Here is a 25,149-nt window from a genome sequence, read left to right on the forward strand (position 1 = left end):
TGAACTGTATATTAAGCTTACATTAACTTTTTAAATTAAACTGAAAAAATATTTTGCAAAATAGCTGCACAATTATACATTCCCACTGGCAATGTATGAGAATTCCAGTTTTTCATATAATCATAGATTTTTGTGACCAATATCCATGTGCCAACATACATATGTCTGTCTTAGAAAGAGAGAAAAGATATAAAAATTTTTATAAGAATAATAATTGACCAAATCCAAGGAGTTCAGAATGCCTTAAGTAGAATAAAAGCAAAGAGGTCATAATCAAACTGTTGAAAACCAAAGACATAGAAAAACAAGAAACCTGCAAGGAAAAAACTAGTCATCATAAAGATGAGAACCATGATAAATAGGTAAATTCTCATCAGACACAATGGAGATCAGAAAGCAGTAGACTAAAATATGCAGTGCTGGAAGAAAAATAGTGTGAACCCAAAATTCTACGTGTGACAAAAGCATTCTTTAAAAATTAAGAATGTTTGAATTAAATCATCATGGTATAAAAGAATTTTACTCTAACCATGTATTTCATTTATTCTAAGATGCCCATTTATTCAGTTCTAACATCTCAGAAATCTCTCTCTCTCTCTCTCTCTCTCTCTCTCTCTCTCTCTCTCTCTCTCTCTCATATATATGTATATGTATATGTATATATATATATATATATATATATATGGTCAATGGCAGCTTAATATCAATGGTAGTCAGTGAGCAGTTGTGACATAGCATTTTGGTCATTTGACTATGAGCAAAAATCACTTGCTACTTATAGTGGCATTATGGAGAATGACAATTCCTCAATGATTTATTATGGACAATTTGAAGAAGAAATAATCATCATTTGCAGACAATGTTTACATTAAAAACAACAGAAAGGAAACTGAAAAAAATATTTAAAATTAAAAAATCAGTTAAGATATTAATTAGCTTAAGAGAAATATACAGAAATATGATAAATTTCCATAAAATCATTTGTGAATATAAATAGATATAAATGAAAATTCCTTTTAAAAAGAAAAGCTCAAAAACTAAAATTCTCAGTTATAAATTTAATAAAACTTGTATAGGGCTTATGGGGGAAAGCTAAAAATTTGCTGCAAGGTATAAAAATCGATTTTTAATAGAGAGATATGGCTTTTTTGTGGAGAGGAAAACTCAATCTTGTAAAGATATAAATTCCCCCAAAACTAAACAATAAAATGAAACCAATGTAACTAAAGTATTGACAGGACTTTTTGGGGTATTTTTGGAAAAATGTTTTTACAGTAAAAATATATGAGCATGATCTTTAAAAGTTCTTTGTGGGGTTATCTTATCCTACCCTAATAAAAAGCAGGTATTAAGTATATGTACAAGTACAATAAATTATGAATATTGGTTAACCCAAATGATATAATTCTTAAGTTTTGTTATAGTTTGATGTAATAGGGAGACTTTTAAAATGTTGAGTAATAAGAAACATTCTCAGTTCTGCTGTAACAGACTGGGAGAATAAACAACTTGGAAAAATAGAATCCTGCTATTTGAAATTGGAATGGGAAACTTTAAGTTCAAGTAACGGGTTTGTTTCAAAGCCACAGTTTCAAGGCTGCAGGTGAGATGCATAAAAGACATGGTTTAGCTCTCTGGCGTTCCTCATGAAGTCCCATATTAGAATCACAGTTCATTCAACCGGGTCTCTACTATTAAACTCCTAAACAAAGAATCCTAGTATGAAGTAATTCCATTATCAGGATGAAAATGGCATGATGATGGGTATTGGAGCAGATAGGAAATACATGACCCTAGAAGTCATCACTAGAACTCTGAACTCGAAGTCTGCCATTGGGTTCTAGTCCCTACTTACCCTGTCATATCTATTCTCAATTGAATTGATGAAATCTTCAGGCAAGAGCATCCCTACAAACTGTTTCACTTTGAAGTTCCACGGAGAACTCTCCCTCTCTCCTTTGATGATTAGGGGCCCAGAGGATGCACTACCACATGCGTAAGACTTGCTGGTACAGCAATAAGCAGGTCAATGAAGAATGAGCTATTCGCAATAAGGCCCCATGTGACCTCTCCCTTCTCACAGATTTCTACACATTAAGAAAATTAGAGGAAAGAGGGATAAGAAATATAACCCAAACTTACACAAGCAACAAACCATTAGCTTTGTTTTTGCATTATTCCTAACTAGCCCGAGGTAAGATTTTCTACTTTGGAGAATATTGAAGAGGCCATTGAAATTCAAATAAAGTGTAGCTATGAGTGAAAAGATCTAGCAAGAAATACAATTAAGAGTTGGAATGCATTTTAATAATAAAAACATTTATGTAGTACCTTAAAACCTATAAATTTTCTTCTGTAGACTGCATTTAATATTTACTACATACTATGAATAAGGTATAACTAGATCAACTTTTAGATGAAGTTACTGCCATTCTACAAAGAGATGTGTCTAGAATGGCCCCATTACATGATAATGCTCCATCTATCATTTTTGCCCTAAAATTAAATGTTTCCATCAATCTGTATTGCCTTTCCAACTATATTTAGATAATAAATTTAACTTGGTAAGTTTAGCTCAATATTTCACCACCATAATAACAAGTTCCAAACTCAACATTTTACCAGAATATCTCCCTGAAGTTCCTAAAGGTAGTAAGAAATAATGATGCCCTTCATACTTTCTCCAAAGAGAACAACACTTCAAGCTGTGTCGTTCCTTGATCTTAAGACTGAACATTGGTAACATGATATGGGAAGTAACGATAAGGAGATACATAGCTGGATGAACTCTCTCTTGAAAGTTTATACACATGAGTCTGGATTGATATGTATATTTCCCTGTGAATCAATTTTTAACCCACAGAGAAAATGACTTCTTTAAATTGTGACTCAAATCGTTGACAGGCTAAGGCAATGACGCCTAAGATTAGAGTCCCATTTTCATGATAAAATAATTCTCAAAAAGAACAGTTTTCAAAACAGAAGTCAAAACACTAAATTGGGAGTGGAAGTTGAAGGTTAATAAAACACTTGAAAAATCAAAATTGTAACAAATCTTCCTGCTAGGAGAAGAAATGTGAGCATACACAGCTGTTAGCCTTCTCAATAAGCAGCCAATGGGCTATATGGTCTGATATGCTATTTATTTAATAAAGTGTTTTAGTCTTAAAAAATATTTTGGTATCTCATTTTGTCCATTTTTCATAAGCAAAGTTGAATGGTAAAGTTTTTTGGACTCTGGCCTCCTTTAAAAAAAAAAAGACATGCATGTTAATATACCTTTAGCCACGATATTACTAATCAGCTTTCCAAGATATATTCAACTTTTTCAGGTCTACTACTTTTACTGTACTTTGAAACAAAAGTTAATTTCTCATCTCTCAAAAAATTATATCTACACTATTCAAAATGAAGAAAATAAGACAAATTGATATAATTGAGATACTTAATGTCACAAAGCAATACAGAGGCAATAATACCAAAGACATTTACCCATGATTCACTGTATATGCTTCCTGCATGCCTGATTTATATGGTAGAATATAAAAATAAGAGAAGCTGGAAATTAATTCCATATAAAGTTTGAATTATTCATTCATTCATGCATTCAGCACTTACGAGTATGAGGTATGTTCCAGGTGTTGGTTCTAGGTGTTAAAGATACAGCAGTTACCGAGACAAACTGTCTGACCTACTTATATTCTAACAAAGGAAATAAATGATAAATATATAAACAAATACATAATATAGTTGCAGATAGAAGTATATAAAGAAATTAAGCGATAAGTTGAGAGCAAGTGAGAGTAGAGAAAAATGGTCAGGAGGCTCCTTTAGATAAGTTCATTGGAGAAGACCTTCCTGATGAGATATTTGAGAAGTAATCTGAATATTGAGAATGACAGAATCCTATAAAGGGGTGGGACAACTACATCCTACGCTAAGTAAAAAACTAGTATAAATGGTCTTTTATGAGAATGAGTTTATCAAGGAATGGTAACAAGACCACTGAGGATGGATTATAATGGATAAAGGACAAGAGGATGGGGTAGGAAAGGTAGTCAATAATTAGATGATATAAAGCATTGTAGGCCAAAGTAAAGAGTTTGGATTTCGCACTAAAAGTTAAGAATATTAGAATTTTAAGTGTGTGAGTGTGTGTGTGTGTGTGTGGCTGCTCTGGTTCAAGTAAACTATAGAGGGAAAAATGGAAGCAAAGATACCAGATAGGGGATTGCTGCCACAACTAAGGTGGGACATAATGGTGGCATGGTCATGATGGTGGTATGGTCATGATGGTGATGTAATTCAGGGGGTGAAGAGCGTTATAATTTAAGATATATTTAGATTTTCAAGCCCTCAAGATGGTAACAGATGGATGTTGATGTAATTAATAGGGAGAAATCAAAACTAATAGACTTTTAGATTGGCTGTCTGATTGAATGAACTAGAATTAAAAATGTAGGGGAGACGTTTTATGAGAAAGTTGAGTGAAAAATTAGAAGTTTTGTTTCAGACATGTAAAAATGTTTGAGATACCCAGTAGATAACCAAATGAAGATGCCATGCAGGCAGATAGACTTTCAAGGCTGAAGCTCAGTTATAGTGATTGGAGCTCAAGATCTAATTTTGGAATTATTTGAACAAAAGAGAAATTGGATATTTAATCTACATCTTTTAAACACCCATATGAGAGTTGAATATATACTTAAATATATAAATTGAGATAATTAGAAAGGAAAAAATATATCCCTTATATAGAATTCTCGTGTTTAAACAAAAATTTAAAAAGGTTACATTCCAGAACAGTGTAGCAGAGTGAGTCTGCATGGGTTTATGTATTTACTATATGGAGAGCCGTTTCACTAAAGTACCTCCAGGATGCATTCTGTTTCTTCTAATGGCAACTGACGCAATTCCAGTTACAATATATTCACATTATTATTTTTCTACTGTGCTTCCTTATACTTCTTCTAAGCAGCATCACATTTTACCACAAATTTTAAAATGTATTTTACATTATTTTTTAATAGACATAAGTTCATTATCCATTGAGGATCAATAAAAAAAAATATCTAGCTCCTTTGATGCACACCATTTTTAAATGAACAATGTAAATATAAATCCCACAAATTTGTTTGTATTGGAAAGGCTAGTAGCTTTTCTTCCAAACATTCTACTCTTTCATTAGAATGAAAAGGTATTAGAGAGATTGTTAAAGATTAGAACAGTAAAGGCAATTTACTTCAGAGAAATTTTTGAGCTATGGACAGGATAGGGAATGACTCCATTCAATCCCATCAAAATTCCTCTCAGTGGGACAGAATCAAACTCCATGGGGGAAAAATGGTGGCTCCAATGTCTATATTAAGACAACACTGTGCACAGATGTTTTCAGCCATTTGAACAAGACATTTGTCACAATATTTTTTCACAACAAAATTCTCAATTTAACATTAATACATATATGAGGATTTTGCACTCCAATGATTTAAGATATATGCTATTCTATCATTTAAACCAACATATATAGTATTTTTTAGTCTCATATGAAGACTACTGTTTATTGGGTGACTGTTACCAGACAATCAATCTTTATTTAGAGAGCTGTTTTTATTCACATCACATCTTAAAGGCTGAGAAATAAAAGGCATAAAAATGCCAATGACAGATAAAACAGAGAAAATTGCTCTGAACAAACCCTTCTAGAATAGTGCGGTGCATATAAATTATGAAAACACTAAAACTTGATCAAAAAGAAAGGTCTTTAACTTTCATTTAAATGCATGAACAGATGTGGCAGACCTAATGTCAATGGATAAATAACCCCAAAATGTGGAATATGAGAACTTGATCTCTGAATATTTGTAAACTCATGCCAGGCATGGCTGGATTCCTCAAACAATAAATGAGTCTAAGACCTAGGGTGCATGTAAGACAGTTATTTTTCAAGGTTCTTAGGACTTTGGCCACCAACAGCCTTAACTAGCTCTGTGAAAAGAATGATTATCACTTAAAAATTAATTTGCTCCCTTCCAGTCACCTGTGCATATGAAGACAAGTTGAGCCGCAACACAAAAATGAATGCCATCCAATTATGCCTCCAATTTTACTCTTTATTTATATAATTTAACCTATGTTTTAGCAAAACAGCTAAAATACTATAAAATCTGTTCATAAATTCCTCAAAAATTCCTTTAGTTTAACCTAATTTTGTGTCTGCGTATGTACACATTGTCTTTTCAGCAAATTTTTAAGGTTTAATCAATCTGATCAAATGTTACCGGTATATTAGAAACTTGAATTCTATGAAAACACATATCACTGTGGCATATGTCCCCACAAATATACTGGGATTACCGTATTTTGCTGTGTATAATGTGCTCCCAAGTATAATGTTCACCCATAATTTTGGCCCAAACTTTCAGGGAAAAAATCTTTTGTTTTAATTTTTTAATTCAAAATTTTATTTGTTTATATTTATGTATTTGCTTTTTGTATTATAAAGGAATTTTAGCATTTATTTTTTAACATATGGCACAAGAAATTTTACGTACTGGTAACAAATTTACGGTATTTACGCATCATAGAAGGCCAAGAACTCTTCAACGTTGCAAGTTCGTTGTAAGTTTAACAAAACCAGTTATCGTATTCCAGGGTATTATTTTGTATACGGATATTGTTATTGATTTCTAGAGTTACACTTTTAAGTCATAAGCATGAATAAAAGAATTAAAAACATTTATATAGATATGAAATTAGTACTATCCATGTACAATGTGCATCTTTATTTTTCCCTCACACATTTGGGCCAAAAAATGTGCATTATACATGGTAAAATACAGTATTAGGACAATAGTCTCTGAGTTATCCTTCCTCCCCATGGTTTTATAACATTCTATTTCATTTTCCACGTTGATACCAGATAATCTTTCTAAAAAAGTTTCATTGGCCACAAGTCTATTTTATCCAGCCTCTCCTCCATCCTATCCCCAGCTTCTAAACACTTTTTCCTCCACATTAGATATAGAAAAAAACTTACAGGTAATGAATATGATGTTATTTCATACCTCTGTGCTCTTAATCATGCTCTTCTCTCTGTCTATAACTGCTGATAAACAACATTACTCTCCTAAGTCCTAAATAGTCAATTTCCCACAAAAAAATTTCCCTTCCCTGCTCATAGAACTGACCACCACAATTTGGGTATGTCTACTGAATTCTATGCACATTTTTATCATAGCTCTCATAATCCTTAATTGTATGAGTTTATGTTTATTCCTCTTCCTCCACTAAGTAGCTCCTTGAAAGAGGAATTGAAACTCTTTTATCATTGTACTTCAAGTTTCAAACATAAAAGAAAAAAAAACTCCAATATTTATTGAATATAAGAATACGTGATTGAAAACCAGAATCATTTGAGTTGAAAGATTATTATTTCTCCTACATCATTATAAGGGGAAAAAAATGTTGTATTCACTGAATACTTACTTAATGCCCAATATTCTTGTAAGCAATTTACATTGTATTTTACTTTCACAATAACCTTATAAAAAAAGCACTATTTTAATGTCCATTTTAAAGAGACTGTAACTAAGTCTGAGCTATTATGAGAATCGCGTAGGGTCATAAAAATAGTAACTGGTCCAGGCTCTACGTTCACAGTCCCTGAATTTAACTGACATCTATGCTTATATAGCAAAGTGAATATGGGAAGTTATAAATCAATGACACCAGAGAGTAGATGTAAAAAATTTGCTTTTTTGAGACATTAATGCAAGGTGATTATTGATGTCAAATCAGAAACCAACAAGATCTCTTCTAACTTTCTCCCATTTCTTATCTTCTTCTATGTTGTTATACCAAAACAAAACAAAACAAAAAAAAAAAACAAGGAAAAAAAAAAACTACATTATACAGTGCAATTTGTATAGAATTATAATGGACTCTGTCCAGGGAAAAGGAAGCAAGAAATACGTAAATTTTTGTCAGTTTGCAAACCACCTAGTTTAAGCCCGAAACCATCAACTTCACTTATTTCCCCGAAATCACCAAATGTTAAACTGCATAGTGCCTAAAGACTGACTTTATTATTTCAAGTCTAAGAAGAGAAGTTTAAAAAATATTTATTTTTCTCTTAGCTCAAATTGATATTGAGGAGTTTTTTGGTTTTGTTTTGTTTTTGTGTTCTATATTGTGCCTTGTTTTTGTGTCTAGAATTTATGGGAGCATGTATTTTGGTGCTAAAAAAACAAAAACAAAAACAGAAACAAAAAAACTCCCTTGTTATTTTCTTAAAATGTCCAAGGAAAAATTATCTTCAGAAACATAGGCTTCAATTAAAAATAAAGGTAAAAGGTAGGCACACAAAGGAAAAATTGCAAAACAAAACAACTCTAGGAACCACATGTCTGGTCTAGAGAAGAATAGAAAGAGCATGTATGCTTGACAGGAAGAGAATTTCATTGCACAGAATTGTTTCAAGGGCACATGCCATTTGTATTTTTTTAAAGCTATTTATAAAATCCAATTAATATGTGAATGCTTGAGATTTTGTGGGGGATTAAGACAGGCTACCTCCCAGAGAAAAACAAATAACAGAAAATACAGAAATATTATACTAATTTTTAAACTATGAATTAAAACCACTAAATCTACCTTCGTAAATTTATTCCTTCTATTTGTTTCTTCTTTCTTTCTTATCATTAATATTTAACTCTCAATCTATCAAAAAAATGTCACCATCATTTGCCACCTCGGTGCAGTGGACACTTTTAAAAATAATTTTATCATTTAATAAATAATTCACAGAAGTAAGGATAAAGAGATAGTGGAAAACAGCTATATTAGAAATTTTAAAATAAATTTAAACATTACAAACCTTTTTTATAACAAGTAAATTTTGGCACATGAAAATACTAAAATATGAAAAATATGTCACTCTTCCTTTTAGCAAAATCGAATAGCCCGGGTTCTTACTGCAAAACATTGCCCAATGTAATATTTCCTATTTAATGACTAACTAGATATAATTACCATATTTCCCTTTGTTCTTGGAAATATATCATTCACTTATAGATTTAGAAAATCCATCTAGCTATTGTCATCTGAAAACTCATTATCTGAGATTCTGCTTACATAATCCATTTCACATCTATGATCCATTTGACCATCATCATGAGAGTACTGTTATCTGTCTCTTTGAATTTATCTTTTGATTAAACTAATGATTATAAATTATCTTCCTCTGTCAATGTTTTTCCTGGGACATTAATGGCAGAAAATGAAAAATTCTGAATTGTGTTATAAAAGCTAAAAACAGACTATACAGAGAGTGTATCCAGGCTTCTTTATACTTTCTTGAAAGATGATGCAGTATTTTGGGTAACACAATATAAGAAAAGCAGTGATAATTTTTTTCACTATTATTTTATCCTTCTAACAGAACCATTTTTTATTAAAGGGCCATATAGTAAATATTTTAGGCTAATAAGCCCTATGGTCTCAATTGAAACTACTCAACTCTGCCACTGAAGCAAAGCAACCATAGACAATACATAAATAAATATGATTCTGTTCTAACACAATGTTATTACAAAAACAGGCAGTGACATCAGTTTGGTTTATAGTCCATATACCTTTGTAAATCTAGGTGATTCCATCATTCTCCTGTTTTTTTTTTTTTATTACTTTTGTATTTCAAAATATAATGTGGAATAATTGATGATTATTGATGAAACACTTCGTATAATGATAAAAATAGAAAAATGTTTCAAGATATACAAACAATTAAGATCACCGAGATCTTATAATGTGACTTAGATTTATAAATATGTTCAATGGATCTATAAAATAGAATGAGCTATATCCTATTTAAAAAGAACTAGATTTCCACTTTGATTTGGGGGGAGTCCTAAGAAAAAGCATAACTTATGCAATATCATTTAGTTTGAAATATTAAAAAATGAAATTCAATTTGAAAACTTGGAGCAGTGGATCCTACGGTATATTAAGTATTAAGGATGTCCTGAGTACATGGCATGTGCTAAATGCCAGTGGAGTACACTCATCTATGTTTGTACTTTTTCATAGAATACAAGGCTTCAGCACCTGAAGCAAGTGAAAACCACACAAGTCAGAAAGGGAGAGAAAATGTTTGAGGGTTATGTTACCAACAGTTGACTAAAATAAAATTTTAATAGCAGTGGGAGCTGGCTAAGAAAATGAGTGACAAAAATTGATGTTGATTTTAATAAAGAGTGAGGATTGGTAAAATTAGGGTAAGATAACTAAAAATGATTGTTTAGGGTATACAAAAAATGTGAGGCCAGAAGTCAACTAAGGATCTCTGAGAAGGGAGACAAATCAAGTTGTAGAATTCCTTTGAGAACTGAAAATCAAAGAGCACTTTCAGATAAATGAAGGAAGTGAGGTTAAGTCGAAAAAAGAGAGGAGAATTATTTTAATTAATAAAAATCCTATAATTAGTGTGTGAGAGATTCTGAGATGCCCTCATATTAGTTCTTAACTTTGCTCTTAATTGTACATTTGCCAAGATTTTTGCAAGAAGATTAATCTCTCACTTGGTGGCAATTGCCAGATGCCTGTCTGTGGAACACAGAAGTAAAAGCATCCCACCCACTAGTTTAACAGCTTGACTTAAGAAAATATGAGACAGCTCTTGAGGGGAAAAGGCAAACAAAAACAAACCTAATGGACATTAGTCAAATTAGAAAAAAAGGAAAGTATGTTCAATTAATTACATGAAAACTTTTTTATAACTTGAAAGCAAAGAACTATGAAAAGAGAAAGAAAAAAGAAAGAAACGTAATTTTGCACTGAACAATTTCAAACCAATTTGGTGGCAAAGTTCTAAAAATGGTATTATTTGGGGGGCAGTAAAAACCTTTGTGTCAAGATTTGATTCTTAAAACACTCAAAATACATTTTTAAGTTAAGTTTATGATCTTTGTGTGGAATGCATGGTTTGTTAATCAGAAAAATGCTTCTTTTGAAGCTCTAGCATAAAAAATTAAAGAGCATATTATGAAGAGCATCATTTTATGAGTTTTAGCACTTTGTGGATAAGCAAAGAGTGCTTAAACTATACTTTATGTCTTCAGCCACCGGTACATGCTACACTGGCAATAAGATTTTGATGTAGTACATACTAATGTTGATTCTAAAGTGTTTTTACGAAACGCATTATAGGAAATAGTCATTACCGGTACTGACGATTTTGCAGTGAAAAAGTAAATACTGAAAACACAATTGCGTAACAGAAAGAAAATTAAGATATCTTATCCTAACTCTGCATTTAACATCTTTGGTCCTGATTTATTTATTAGAAATTAAGATATTATTTTAGTTTCCTCCTTTTTCTATTAGTCTGCTTACGTAAAAAAAAAAAAAAAAAAATGCCATGAACTTTTCTTAGTGAGTACTGTGTTCAGATGGCCCTTGCTATTGGTTTACTCTGATTATGTACTAACAACCAAAAGACATATTTTACTAATCAGGATAGGCCCAGGCAACAGTTTGTATGTCATAATAGAAACTTCTCATCAACCTTGAGGATTTTATTTCCGAAAAGTCTTCTGCTTCACAAAAATACTACTACCATCATTAAATATATTTAAAAACTGATGTAACAGAAGTTCTAGAAGGCATCTATCCTGTTTCCCTGAAAATAAGACCTAGGGGGACAATCAGCTCTAATGTGTCTTTTGGAGCAAAACATGAATATTATTTTACTATAATAAAAATTAATATTATTTTACTATGAGACCCGGTCTTATGTTAAAATAAGACCGGGTCTTATATTCATTTTTGCTCCAAAAGATGCATTAGAGCTGATTATCTGGCTAGGTCTTAATTTTGGGAGAACATGGTATGTCTAAAAGAAACCTGACTCAGCACTGTAAACTTACTCTGCTAAATGAGTTTTCTTCAGAATCATCTTCATTTTCAAGCAACATTGCTGCAGTGTCCTGCTCTGCTAAGATATTTTTTTTTAACCACAATTAAGGCTTTAATTAAGGAAAATGCACGTCAAAAATATTTTTATTCAGCCCATATTAAATTGAAATTGAATGTTTTTAAACAGGTGTATGTCACTGTTTTATTTATTTATTTTTTTTTTAGTTATCTGCTATAACTGTTCCAGATTACAGGAGACTAAATAGATATGATTCATAAATGTAATATGGTGATCCTGATGGGATCAAGGGGGGAAAAAAACGCTATAAAGGACATTGATAGGACACTTGCCAATATTTGAATATGAATTGTACATTAGACAATAGTATTAGTCAATTCCTAAACTAGTCAAAATCCTAAATTCAATCATTGTATTGTGGTGCTATAAGAGAATACCTTGTTCTTTAGGCACACACAGACTGAAGTATGTAGCGGTGATAGGGAATGATGTCTGCAATTTACTGTCAAATAGATTAAGAAAATCAATAGTTCAGATTTGTTTATAATAAAGAAACCTTGCAGGCAGAGATAAAGTAAAAGTGGTAAAATGTAAATGAGTAAATTGGGTGAAAGGTAGGTGTATAGAAGTTATTGTAATATTCTTGCAATTCTTCTGTTTGAAATTCCTTTAAAACAGTGTTTTTAAAAATCTCTGTTAATTGTTGCCACATCCATATTACTTAATCACAAATTATTTTCAGTGTTCAAGTTTATATTTTTCTGGACCCATCCTTATATATACCACATATAAGGCAAACACATATCCTATCCTTTTCTGCACAACCATGTAGACTCTCTCATGTTGGGAGGAGCCAAAAATAATTACTCTATTTTTTAATTAACAAATACCTTATAACCTTTAAGAGCAGTGTCATAAACAATTTTTTTTTTATTTGAAGTTTATTGGGGTGACAATTGTTAGTAAAATTACATAGATTTCAGGTGTACAATTCTGTATTACATCATCTATAATCCCCATTGTGTGTTCACCACTCAGAGTCAGTTCTCCTTCCATCACCATATATTTGATCCCCCTTACCCTCATCTCCCACCCTCCTCCCCCCTTACCCTCTGGTAACCACTAAACTATTGTCTGTGTCTATGAGTTTTTGTTTCTCATTTGTTTGTCTTGTTCGTTTGTTGTTTTTGGTTTATACGCTACGCATCAGTGAAATCATTTGGTTCTCTGCTTTTTCTGTCTGACTTATTTCACTTAGCATTATAATCTCCAGATCCATCCATGTTGTCACATGGTTAAAAATATTTTTACAAACATGTCTGTACATACAAATATGTGGAATTAGTTCCAGAGAGCCTCTGAAGCTCCTTCATAAATCAGTGGTTCTGAAAAACTGATATATCAAAATATCATTTTTTTAAAGACCACATTATGCTAAGTACTAAAATTGTTATTTTAGATTAGTACACTACGGTACTTACTAACTATAGTTAGCTCACGATTACAGTGTCTCTTAGTAGATCATATCATAAGCCAGAGTTGTCATAAATACCAAAATTTACTAAGTCACCTTGATTTCACAGTTTAGTAGGGCAGATTAAAATCATAAATTTAGGTTAGACATTGCAATTTTAGCATGACACCCTTATCTAATATCAAACTGTGGCATTTCAGAATCTCATGCCAGGCATGATAATCAGTTTTTAAATGCAAATCCTGAAAAATGAATTTCAGCAGAGGATGAATTTGAAATCTCAAGCTGGCCATGCAAGGGAGGACGTGTGTTTACTGTTGAGTTATGACACACATATATATTTCTTTTGGCAAATTATTGGCAAGAAGGCATAATACTACACAGCTTACTTCTGACATAAAGCATGGCCCAACAAAAGTAATGTTCATAAGAGAATATGGTAACGTTTCCACCCTTTCTGATTTACTATTCACTTATCTTAAAATACCTGGGTAAGTAAAGAGAAACATGTAAAGTTTTAATGAATATTTTATAAGTGAAAATGGATTTCACAGGAGTCAAAATTCACTGGGTAAATTAAAAATTTCAACTAAAAATGACCTTCTACAAGTAACATCTTCAGATGTTAGGCAATATAATTACAACACACAGCTGGTATTCAGTGGATGAATAATGCTCTTTACCCTAAATTGTGGAGATGCTTCAGATTCCGTAGGAAGTAGAACAGGTTTGTGGTAAGAAAACCTTCACACGCCCAGTTTAGGATCCAACATTTTAACGTTGTGGGCCAATACGTAAGAATTTACTTGACCCTCAACTTGAAATCTATGTCCTCAGATTCCTCAACTCATAGAAATTTAGTTGTAAAAGACACACTCAGAAAACATGAGTCCAGATGTTTGTTTTTTTACAAATATGAATTCATCTTCTTGTTCAAGGTCACCGAGTAGGTCTATTCCTGACACACTCTGCTACCTCACTCTTCTATTTTATGTGAACATAGAAAAATATGTGACTCTTAAAAATATCTGTTTTATGGAATTTCACCTTTAATAAAAACTTTTAAATAGCAATTTAAAATATGTTTGTCTTTGAAAGTGCAGATTCTCCCAGTGTGCATATATTATTAAATAGGAAAAGAATAATCAAAAACAATTAAAATTCACAGAAATTCCTTTTACTTACCTTAATTTGTGCACTAAATATTTTAAGCTTGTATGATGTTCATCTTCTTTGAAGATCTGTTATTTATGAAAAATTAATCCTTGTGACTCACTTTGTATTGAGAAAATGATTGAGATAATGGAGAGTTTCTACTTTTTAAAATTGTATTTTTTTTTTTATCAAAGGCTTAAATACCTTCAACCCTATTAACTGCAAAAGAACTAAGGAGTTAGTTATTTCTAACTTCTTTTTGTGTCATGTCATTCATTTAACATAAAGAGTTTCAGTACATTTCAATAAGAAGTAAAGCATTCTAGTTAAATGATACAAGTAGAAGAGAGATGACAGGTAACAATGGGCATCAGTAAAAATTTTCCATGTCATGATAGTGTTCCCTTTCTAAGAGTAAATATAATAAAATACTGACAATAAATCTAAACCTAATCATGGTACGAATTATTTGAATTTCAATTAATTTGATGTTCTGTTTGTATGTATTTTGAATTCAGTTTTATTGAAGACCCACCTTCATTTAAAAAATGAGTATCTGAGTTCAAACTCTCACAGTACAAGGAGAATTAAAGGGGCAGAAAAGAATTATCCCCTATTCTGCCTATATCAAGTATGCAAGATTCTCATGACAATATGGCCAGAATAAATACCTGGGAGCCAATCACTATGAAAGACAGTTGTCCATTCTACAGCCCTTGCTATTCAAAGTGTAGTCCATGAACCAGCTGCATCAAAGTATGTTAGAAATGCAGAAACCCAGGCCCTACTCCAGACCCAGTGAGTCATAGTCTACATTTCAAAGGTATCACTGAGTGATTCACATGCATTTTAGAGTTTGAGAAGCATTGCGTTGGAGAAGAGTGAGTGGAAGTGATTGTATTTACAAGTGATTGTATGATAAGAAATGATTCATATCATACATGAGTCTTAAATAGCCTAGGCTTTCAAAATCCTCCCTATCTGTCAATTTGTGGTTATTAAGATGGTAAAATATACAAAAAAATTGGGTGGATGCAAGTAGTGGCTAATTATTCACAAACAAGTTTAACTTGTACTTAACCCTTTCCTCATAAAAATATAGAAATATTAACAATGAACCCTAAAATTATTTAGGAATGTTCTGATTATCATATACATTAGAAAAATTTTATTTGTATCTGTCTGGAAAGATCCATGTCCGTCCTTTACTCTGGAAAAGAAATTATGGAATCAAAGATACTAATATGTACTTTTTAAAAATGTTCTTTCTTTGGTTACAGTTATTTTTTGATAAATTATAAAGATACAAGACGCTGTTCTATTTCACAGTGGGGTGGGGGTGGGGACCAAAAAAACTAGCAAAAAATAAATACTTCAGTGGTTTTCTTATAATGTATTTAAGTCCCAAACTAATATGATTAAAATAGCTGATGTTTATTGAATGCTTCCTTACATGTAACGCACTGTCACAAGAGGAATTTTTTAAAAATATCATTTAATATTAACCAAGAACTAGGGACTAGATTTATTCAGATGAGGAAGCAAGAACTGTTAAACGTTGGATCTTGGGTGTAAACCCAGGTAGAGTGATTCTAGTTCTTAGAATTCATGCTGCAATATTTTAGGAAAATTTTCTTTTATATCTCAGTATATTAAACATATTTCAGGTTTCCACCCTCTTCAAAAGAAAATATAGTTTTCTCTTTGAATTATTTTAGAGATATGATATCTATTTATAGTCACACTGACTTAATGGTCTTATAAATAAGATAAATGTCTTAAGTTTATGTGACCAATATTATGAATTATGTCTTTAGTGCCTAGTTTTTCACTGAAAAAAACAGAAAAGATAAACTATACTGTAATTTGTTTCCTTGCACCATCTAGTGGACTTAAATGACAACTGCGTAGTACAATAAATGATTACAACTTAATTACATGTCAAATTTCCAAACATATCTAGAGAACTGTTCCTAAAATTGCATTTCATATTGCATCACAACTGTGCACGTAATTATTATTTCTTCCTTTTTCATGAGGGAATCAATTATGCGTGGGGGCTGAGTTCATTAGCGACTCTTTAAATCCATAAATAAAATAACATAAAACAGCATCCTTTCAATCTTTTTACGATTAGAGATAATGAAAGTCAAATACATTTCAGTTCCTCCCACCGTCTTAATCTCCAAAGCTTCCCAGGTAGCTGCGCAATAGAAGCACCGCGAGTCTGCGCAAGGCTAGTGCGCAGGCGCGCTGAGGAGCGGAAGCGGGGAGGCGGGGCTAAGCACAGAGCAGGGAGCGGAAGAGGCCCTGGCTGCTGGGTGAGGCACGGAGACCGTTTGGCGTAGAGTCTGGGGCCGGCTGGAGCTCAAAGTCCCAGACCCCGGGAGAGGCCAAAAGAAACTGAAGGGCTTGTTCCGGAGCAGTCGCCGCTGGCAGCTGCTTTCCCGCCTGCGGCTGCGGACGCCTCCCCCCGCGCTGCCTGAGGATACGGTCCTGAGAGGCCTCTAGGCCTAGGCGCGGCCCGCGGAGCCAGACGTGTTGCTGCCAGTGCTGCTGTGAGTAATACGAGCGCCCTCTCCACAGTCGTTTACAGATTAAAATGGAGGAAATTTCGTTGGCTAACCTGGATACTAACAAGCTAGAGGCCATCGCTCAGGAGATATACGTAGACCTAATAGAGGATTCTTGTTTGGGCTTCTGCTTTGAGGTGCACCGGGCAGTCAAGTGTGGCTACTTCTACCTGGAGTTCGCAGACACTGGTAGTGTGAAGGATTTTGGCATTCAGCCAGTGGAAGATAAAGGAGCGCGCCGCCTTCCGCTTTGCTCCCTTCCTGGAGAATCCGGGAATGGGCCTGAACAGCAGCTGCAACGCTCACCTCCGGAATTCCAGTAGCTGCAACGTGAGAGAGTCTGAGGGTGACCGGGACAGTAACATAGACCGGTCCTGTGGTCTGGAGAAATTAGGTAGCTAAATAGGAAAAAAAGAAAAAAAAAAAATCTGACAAAAGTTCCAAATCCCATTGAAGATCTTAGCCTTCAGATACTCAAAGTGGAGATTTAAGAATTTGGATCCTTTTATAAGTGTATTACCTGGGATCAGCTTTGACAACCTGGGCAGGAGGAGCTGTGTATCCTGTGCACCATGCAATGCAGATTGGTCTCTAAACACACCAGGAAGGGCACAAGATCCCTGTACTGTCTGTCCCCGGTGCACAGGTGAGCAGCTGTGTGCCCACTATACAAGATCCTTTGGTTCCTCAGCCTTTCTGTCTGCCTGATGTCATGGGCTTCCTGGATAACTGTCACTTTGGACATAACTGATGGTCAGGTCTTTATCTTTGAGACTCATGGGACTGCTCCTCTCATCTCTGAGCCTCCGATTTGGGTTTCTCCAAGACAAGTGAAAGTCAGGTGTGAGATCTGGATATTAACTATTCCAGTTTGGGAAAACCAAGAAAAGAAATTCCCAGCTGAAGCTGGTAGGAGAAGCTCTGTGGTCTTAGTTCCACCAAGAAGAAAGGGTCAAAGCCAGCAGTTTTCCAAAGGTCCAGCATTTACAATGACTTCAACGGACATGGAGACAAAGGCTAGCCTTTTGCTGAACAGAGCCCTCTTCCTGGCACCCACCCGGTGTCATAGGCTTAGCAAATGGACAATTGGGTTATCCAGGCAGGTTGAGGCTTTAGTTCTAGTCCTTTGGAGAGGTAGCAGGGGCCTCTGCAACTATGCACGATCTCTCAAATTGCAGGATTCCTATCTGGATATGTTCTGTGGACAACAATTTGGTGGGGCAGTGATCTTCCAATTCTGAGTTACTAGTTACATAGCCAGTCCCTGGGTCTGACGTGGTCATTATGCCAGGGGCAAGACTGAACTATAGAGGAGCATCATGGCTGTGCAGAAGGCTGTAGTTTGAAAGCTGAGGCCAGAGGGGCCCTCTTCCAGCTGCCCTCGATAATGTGAATGGGTTAGTGCTGGGAACCAAGGAGCAGAACTGGGTTGTCTCACATCCAACTGTGCAGTATCGTGTTGAATGCCTCTGTTCCTTGGATTGTGCCGTCACAGAGCTCTGCTATGATGAACCTCTAAACTGTCTCCACTTTCTCTGCCCCTCACAATGGGCAGCCCTTTCTGCTTGGTCCTCTTTGGACCTTCTTGACTACAGGAGCTGTCCTTTTGTTGTTGAAAGCCAGGGAAGGGCCCCCAGAAATCCCCTGGCTGTAGGAAATAGGCTAGGGGAAGATGGGAAGTGTGAGCCACATATCAAAACTACCTTCCACTTGACTCCCTGATGAGGGTTTATGAAATGTAGAGGGGTGGAGCCCCAAGGTGAGTGGGAACGGTGCTGCTTTATTTGAAATGTTTTCTTACCTCATTATGTGCCCCAGTAAGGAGCCCAGCCTCATCTGTCTGGCTTGGCTCCATATTCCTCCTGTTTCCTGCTCCACTGCCTGTTGGTGCATCTCATGACTCCAGGTGCTGCCTGCCACCTTTCTCATTGACCAGTTTCAGTTCATCTCTTGATGCTCCTGCTTCTGAAGCCTGTCCAGTTAGTTTCCTTTTCCTTGGTTTCTTTTAAGTACCCTCCCCCGCCCCTCTTGTTTCTGTGGAAGACTCAGAGAAGAATCTTATGGCTCCCTCTGTTGGGATTAGGATGGCAAAAAAATGGAATTGTTTGTGAAAGGCAGTGTGATGCCCAAGCCCTTCTCCTATAGGACTGCCTTGCTGGTATGCCTTCCTGCTGTGTCTTACTTCATGAGGAGTTGTATCTTCCCACCTGCGCTTGGATATTGCTTCTTAGGACCTAAGCAGAAGAGCAGTAAAGTCTAAGAGAGACACATGGATGGAGTGGGTCCTGATCCGTTTTCTCTAACCGTGACTGTGCATGTATCGTTCCTTATCCCAGAAGGAACTATTTGGACTCTGGACTGATTTGGGTTACATACTCTAGAAGGTGCAGGAAACCATAGTAATAGGGCCTCAAGACTGTCTGTTATTGCATTCTCCCCCTAGAGTTGCCCTGGTCAGTTTTGGGGCCTAATTATAGATTGGTCCTAAAGAATTGTGGTAACTTTAAAAAGTCAAACCTTGGCAATAACTAAGACAATTTTGAGTTAGCTGGCCTTGACTTTTTGTAGGCATCTCATTCAAAGGGGATGCAGAAGGAAAAGAAGGGTCTAAGTGAGACACTGGCCCACTTTCAAAAAATGTCTGGGAAACAGGCCGAAGGGAAGGCCATGGTCCACTCTTCTTCAGAGAGGGAGCTCAGATTGTGATATCACCATTTCCCTTCTGATCTTTTCTCCTAGTAGAGGAGGAAGAAATGGGAAGTATTGCATAATGGTTGGTTCATATTACCTCCCTCTTGGTTTTTGTTTTTTGCCCCCCACTGTTAGAGCAGTAGCCCCCTACCCTGGATGGGTAAGAGTGGGCTGGGGACAAACTAATTTTGGGGGAGAGAATGCTCCCTACCATATAGTTGGTTAGGAATTCTCCCTTTCCCTACCTATCTTCCCTCTAACAGCAGAATTCTTACCCTTCCCTCCTCAATTAAGTGTATTTATCACCCTGTAATTCTATTATGTACCTGAATGTGTGTGTGTGTGTGTGTGTGTGTGTGTGTGTGTGTGTATGTGTGTGTATGGGGGAAAGGGATTCCTTACAAATTTTCTGTGGTTTGTGGCTTATTCTTCCATGTATTAGTTCTTGCCACCGCATGCCCAGTATCGCATGCTGGGATCTTTGGGGAAATGTAGTGAAACTCACCCCTGTCCTTTATTTTGGAGATTCTTATTTTTGCATAAGTAGTCTATCCTATACAGATTGCTAACTGTGTATTCCCCTTGCCTCTGTGGCTGCTGTGTAAATAAATTGCATCTCCCCATTGGTAAACAGTAATAATAAACAAAATTTTAAAAAATAAACTTTATTTGGACTCTGTATGTTAATCTTTTAAAATTGTACATGTTTTTTCAGGTATTGGCATAGTAAAATAAATATTGAGTTGCTGTTGACCTTAGTCACTTATTCCTGAATGGCATTTTTATCAAAGTGGAGTAATACTGCCCAACTTTGTTTCTCCATCTAGTCCTGCAAATTTAGCTTTGTGCAACATCTAGTAAAAGAAACGGACTGTATACAGTCTGCCCTTTTCCATATGAGGTAAGAGGTGGTAAAATAAATGTAATCCAAGCCTGTCACAAAAAGTTCAATTTGAATGGAACTCAAGGTATCAATATATACATTTTACCATCATTTCAAACTAATGTCCTTGCTTTATAAAGGCAAATGATTCATAGCAAAGAATGAGTTGGCCTTTCTAAAGGTAATATGTTCCTAGTGCTTTATAATTTTATTTTACCCCAATTCTTTGTCTTTTACTTTATTTTTAAAATAATTCTGAGATTTTTCATTTCTTCTAATTCCGAATCGAGAGGTGGAGTACTTACCCCAATTGTGTATATTGCTCCTTAGTACTGATAATTTGTTTGCTGAAGGTTGTAGTTCAGTAAAGAAACAGTCCAAAATTGGAAATAATGTTTACATGAATAAAACTTACAGAAATTGGGCCAGAGGAAAAATTGTCTCAGGAAACCTTACAGACATGCAACATGGTATATTGAGTCACCTAACATTCAAATGCAGCCACAAAAAATACTTTTGGATCTTGTTTTCTATGTTTAGATTTGAATTAATATATTTAGTGCTAATCTAGTTAGTTTTATGAAATGAGATATTTGCAAGACCTCAGTACTTTACTAAATCACTTGACAGTAGGATTTTTAAGATTACTATTTTTCATATTTTCTAACTGATGAACTTTATGTTTAAAAAGAAAAAAAACATTGCATACCTTTTAACTTCCTATATTTAACTCCCTAGATACTACATTTTAACTTCACCATGTAGCAGGAGATAGAAACTTAATAAATGGGTACTTGATGTTGACAAAGATAAAGACGGAAAATTAGTGCCCAAGAGTTAAGGATTCAGGAAGAGCTTTCTTTGCCCACAGTAATTAGTAACATTGCCTTCTTTAGGACCTATCTGAGGTATTTTAAAGTGTTTAATTTTTTTAAAAAGGTGTTTTATGAAATGAAATATTAATGTACTAAAAAACCAACATTTATACTTTATTAAACATCTTTTCACACTAGTCCTTAAAATCATTGTCATGGTTAGTGAACTGCTGCTTCTCAAATCAACTAGAGATAACTTTTATCATCAGACTTTGGAAGTTTTACTCTGCTGTGGAAGGCCCAGCTCTGATTTTCATTCATGTTCCAAAAGATTCCCATGATGCTTTGGAGGAAAACATTTGTTGCAAGTGATGCACATGTTCAAAAAGATACCGTAGGTAAAACATAAATCCTTGAACTTTTTTTCCTTTTGAAAACATTCAATCGTATATTACTTGAGCCTCAGTGGATATACGTGAGCTAAAAAGGAACTACTACAGAGGGTGCCAAAAAAATGTATACACAAATAAGGAAAACTTAAAATTGTACTAATACATACCGATAACAAAAGATGAATACAAGTCACGTTTGACTTCTGCAATTAGAAGAGGTGCTCTCAGTGGTTGCCGTCAGTGTCCAGACACTTCTGAATGCAGTGGACTACTGCTTGAGCAACGTTGACCAAAGTGTCCCCTTGTATACCTTTTTTTGGCACCACTGGAATATTCATTTTAGAGTTGCGAAAAGACATTCAGCAACAGTGACTTGCACACAGTTCAAAAACGAAAATACAGAAACAAAAGTAGAATGTAGGTGTTAGGCCAGTACTCTGTTAAAACAATAGAAATTTTAACAATGAAAGGACTAATAAAGACAAACTGGTTAAAGTAGAATGAAAAAATTGTGATACTAATAAAAACTTGAAGGCAATAAGTTTGAAAACAAAAACTGGGAAATAAAAAATATACCTCATCCAAAGTGACCCAAAGGAATTTTTTATTTAATAAATGAATACATCTAAAACAGAGAAGCCAAGTCGTCTCCACCCCAATATACACATAAAAACACTAGACATTTAGAATCTTGTTTCAGACAGTACAGCAGAAAACCATTGTAGCCTAAATGTAATAAGGATTTTTTGAAAAAGAAGATGTTAGCAAACCAACTCCTTTGAAATATCAAACATCAACAAGCCAGGTTAATCCCAGGAAAGTAAGATTTTGACTCAGAAAATCACATCATCATCAGGGTAAAACTCTGTGAAGACCTCAATAGAAACAAAAATAATTTGTAAAATTCAATATCAATTGATTTAAAAAATAGTTATTCATATAGAAACAAGGGCTAATGAACTTCCATAAAGTATGTATCAAAAATCTACAACTTGCTCTGCTTAATGGTCAATACTTGGAAGCATTCACTTTAAAATCAGGAATGGAAAAAACAATTTCCATATTTTCATGTTCTGAGATGTTATCTAAGTGGATAATTGTATAGAATCTATGAACAGACCACTGGAAGTAATGATAGAATGCAGTAAAGTTGCTGGATATAAGATCAATGTCCAAAATCAGAATAATAAAATTTTTCAATGTTACATTTATCATGTAATGCAACAAAAATTATAATGGTCTTATGAATTAATATAATGGTGTAAGGTTTTTATGGAGAAAATGATAAAAAATATTTTCTGGTATGTTAGAGAAAACCCAAATAAATGGAGAGTCATAGGATATTTATGGATCAGAAGCTCAATATCATCACTCCAAATAGATGACTTGGAAGTAATTTTGATAAAAATCCAAATAGACATTTTCATGAAACTTGACAAGCTAATTTTAAGATTTATGTGAAACACAAGGTACAAGGATAGACCAGATCTTTTTGATGAATGTATCTTACATAGTGTGGATTTGATGCAGGAACAGTGGAATAGAATAGAGCTCAGAATTTGGGGCAGAAGCACATTTATGTTATCCTGATGTATAACTATTCATAAATTGTTATAGTCAGTGTATTATAAACCAATACATTGTTCTGGAATAGATTATCCATAAATAATATAACTATCTCAGACACAAAAATTAATTCCCATATGGATTTAAGACTTACTGTGGGAAACTAAAACAACAAACCTTTATAGGAAAATAAGATGTTTATAATTATAGACAAGAGAAATGTCTTAAGTAAATAAAAGCAAACAAAGAAAAGTACAATATATTGGACAAAGTTCAATATATTGGACTATACTAAAAGTAAAAATTTTTGTGCATTTTCGTACTAGAAACAACAAAATCCCACATTATACTAGTATGTAGAAGTGTTGCAGTTCTTACAACTGATAAAAGATTATCAACAAAATAGTTATACAATTGATAAATGGACAAAGTAAAAGAACAGCTCATTTATAGAAATCCGAGGCAAAAAATATGTGAAAAGTTCACTTAGGTTCAGAGAAATGCAAGCCAAAAACAAATGAAATACCTATTTATATCACTCAGTATTGTTAAAAAAAATAATAAGAGTGATGATATCAACTCTAACAGGTGTATGGAGCAATTAGAACTTGTATGTTGCTGGCGTTGTACGTTGTACGTTGTAAGTTGATAAAAGATTTTAGACAGCAATTTGGAAATATAGTTGATAAGCATAACCAATGCCCTAATATTTCCACCTCTTGTAGCATTATTTGTAATAGAAATTTCAAAGTGATATAAATGCCCATGGAAATATATATCTAGTAACTATACAGAAGTGAAAATAACCAGGGCTGCACAAATATTTAGTAAAACATATTCTTATAATTTGCTACCTTTCATTTGAAGCTTAATATGCAAACCAATGCTATATATTGTTTAGGGGTATATGGACATGTAATAAAAAGTACTGTATGCCAAAAATATTGAACTATACTTCAACTTTCATGTGTATGGCAGTCTAGATACTGGAAAAAGATTTCTTGATGCAAAACATCTGGATGTAGAGTAAATAGAAACAGAGTGCTCTCTTAAGCAGCACATATACTAAAATTGGAATAATACAGAGAAGATTAGCATGGCCCCTGTGTAAGGATGACATGCAAATTTCTGAAGTATTCCGTATTTTTTGAGCACACACACGAAATAGCAACAAAGATACTACCAAGTGCCTTGCTATCCTTCTAAGAAAGAAGGGGAAAACCCAGCTTTTCCTTCTAAATGCACACAATAATCACCAGCTATACAAATGAAAACAGAACATTGGGACTGCACTGTGTAACATACATACCAGGAACTTCCAGATGGGAATGAGAGATTAAGCCTTGATCATCACAAATGGAAACTTTAAACACTCCATGTAAATATAAGCTACCCAAAATGAAATAATCTCTACATCTTTAGTGAAAAGGGGGACAGGCAGACAAAGACCTTCCTGACTACAATAAGAACAGATGCAAAAGTCTGTCATGGCCTGAAGTGAAGTAATTAAAATAATAACATCATCATCATTTCCGTTGGGAATCTACCCATACACTTGCTTTCACGTAGTTACTCTGCTTGTCAGAGAAACCTCTACCTAAAAATTATATAATATGTGTCCAAGATGATATACTTTTTAGCTGCCTGACAAAATTTGGGTCCCTC

At 34.2% G+C, this 25,149-nt stretch overlaps 1 protein-coding gene and 1 non-coding gene across 2 annotated transcripts; both read left to right on the plus strand.

Annotated features, from left to right (window-relative positions):
• Positions 1 to 16,837: 16,837 nt before the first annotated feature.
• On the plus strand, positions 16,838 to 17,552 carry ATXN7L3B (ataxin 7 like 3B). The gene has a single exon (XM_033118007.1). The coding sequence runs from the start codon at positions 17,167 to 17,169 to the stop codon at positions 17,458 to 17,460; it is 294 nt and encodes a 97-aa protein (XP_032973898.1). The 5' UTR covers positions 16,838 to 17,166; the 3' UTR covers positions 17,461 to 17,552.
• A 6,973-nt stretch (positions 17,553 to 24,525) lies between these two features.
• On the plus strand, positions 24,526 to 24,632 carry LOC117029519 (U6 spliceosomal RNA). The gene has a single exon (XR_004424256.1). It is a non-coding gene; the product is annotated as a U6 spliceosomal RNA (small nuclear RNA).
• The last annotated feature ends 517 nt before the right edge of the window (positions 24,633 to 25,149 follow it).

Source organism: Rhinolophus ferrumequinum, chromosome 10 (assembly GCF_004115265.2).
Source record: "Rhinolophus ferrumequinum isolate MPI-CBG mRhiFer1 chromosome 10, mRhiFer1_v1.p, whole genome shotgun sequence".
Classification (NCBI taxonomy): Eukaryota; Metazoa; Chordata; class Mammalia; order Chiroptera; family Rhinolophidae; genus Rhinolophus; species Rhinolophus ferrumequinum.

Excerpts from the sequence above, each read along its gene's own strand:
- ATXN7L3B (XM_033118007.1), top strand. The coding sequence starts at position 17,167 with ATGGAGGAAATTTCGTTGGCTAACCTGGATACTAACAAGCTAGAGGCC.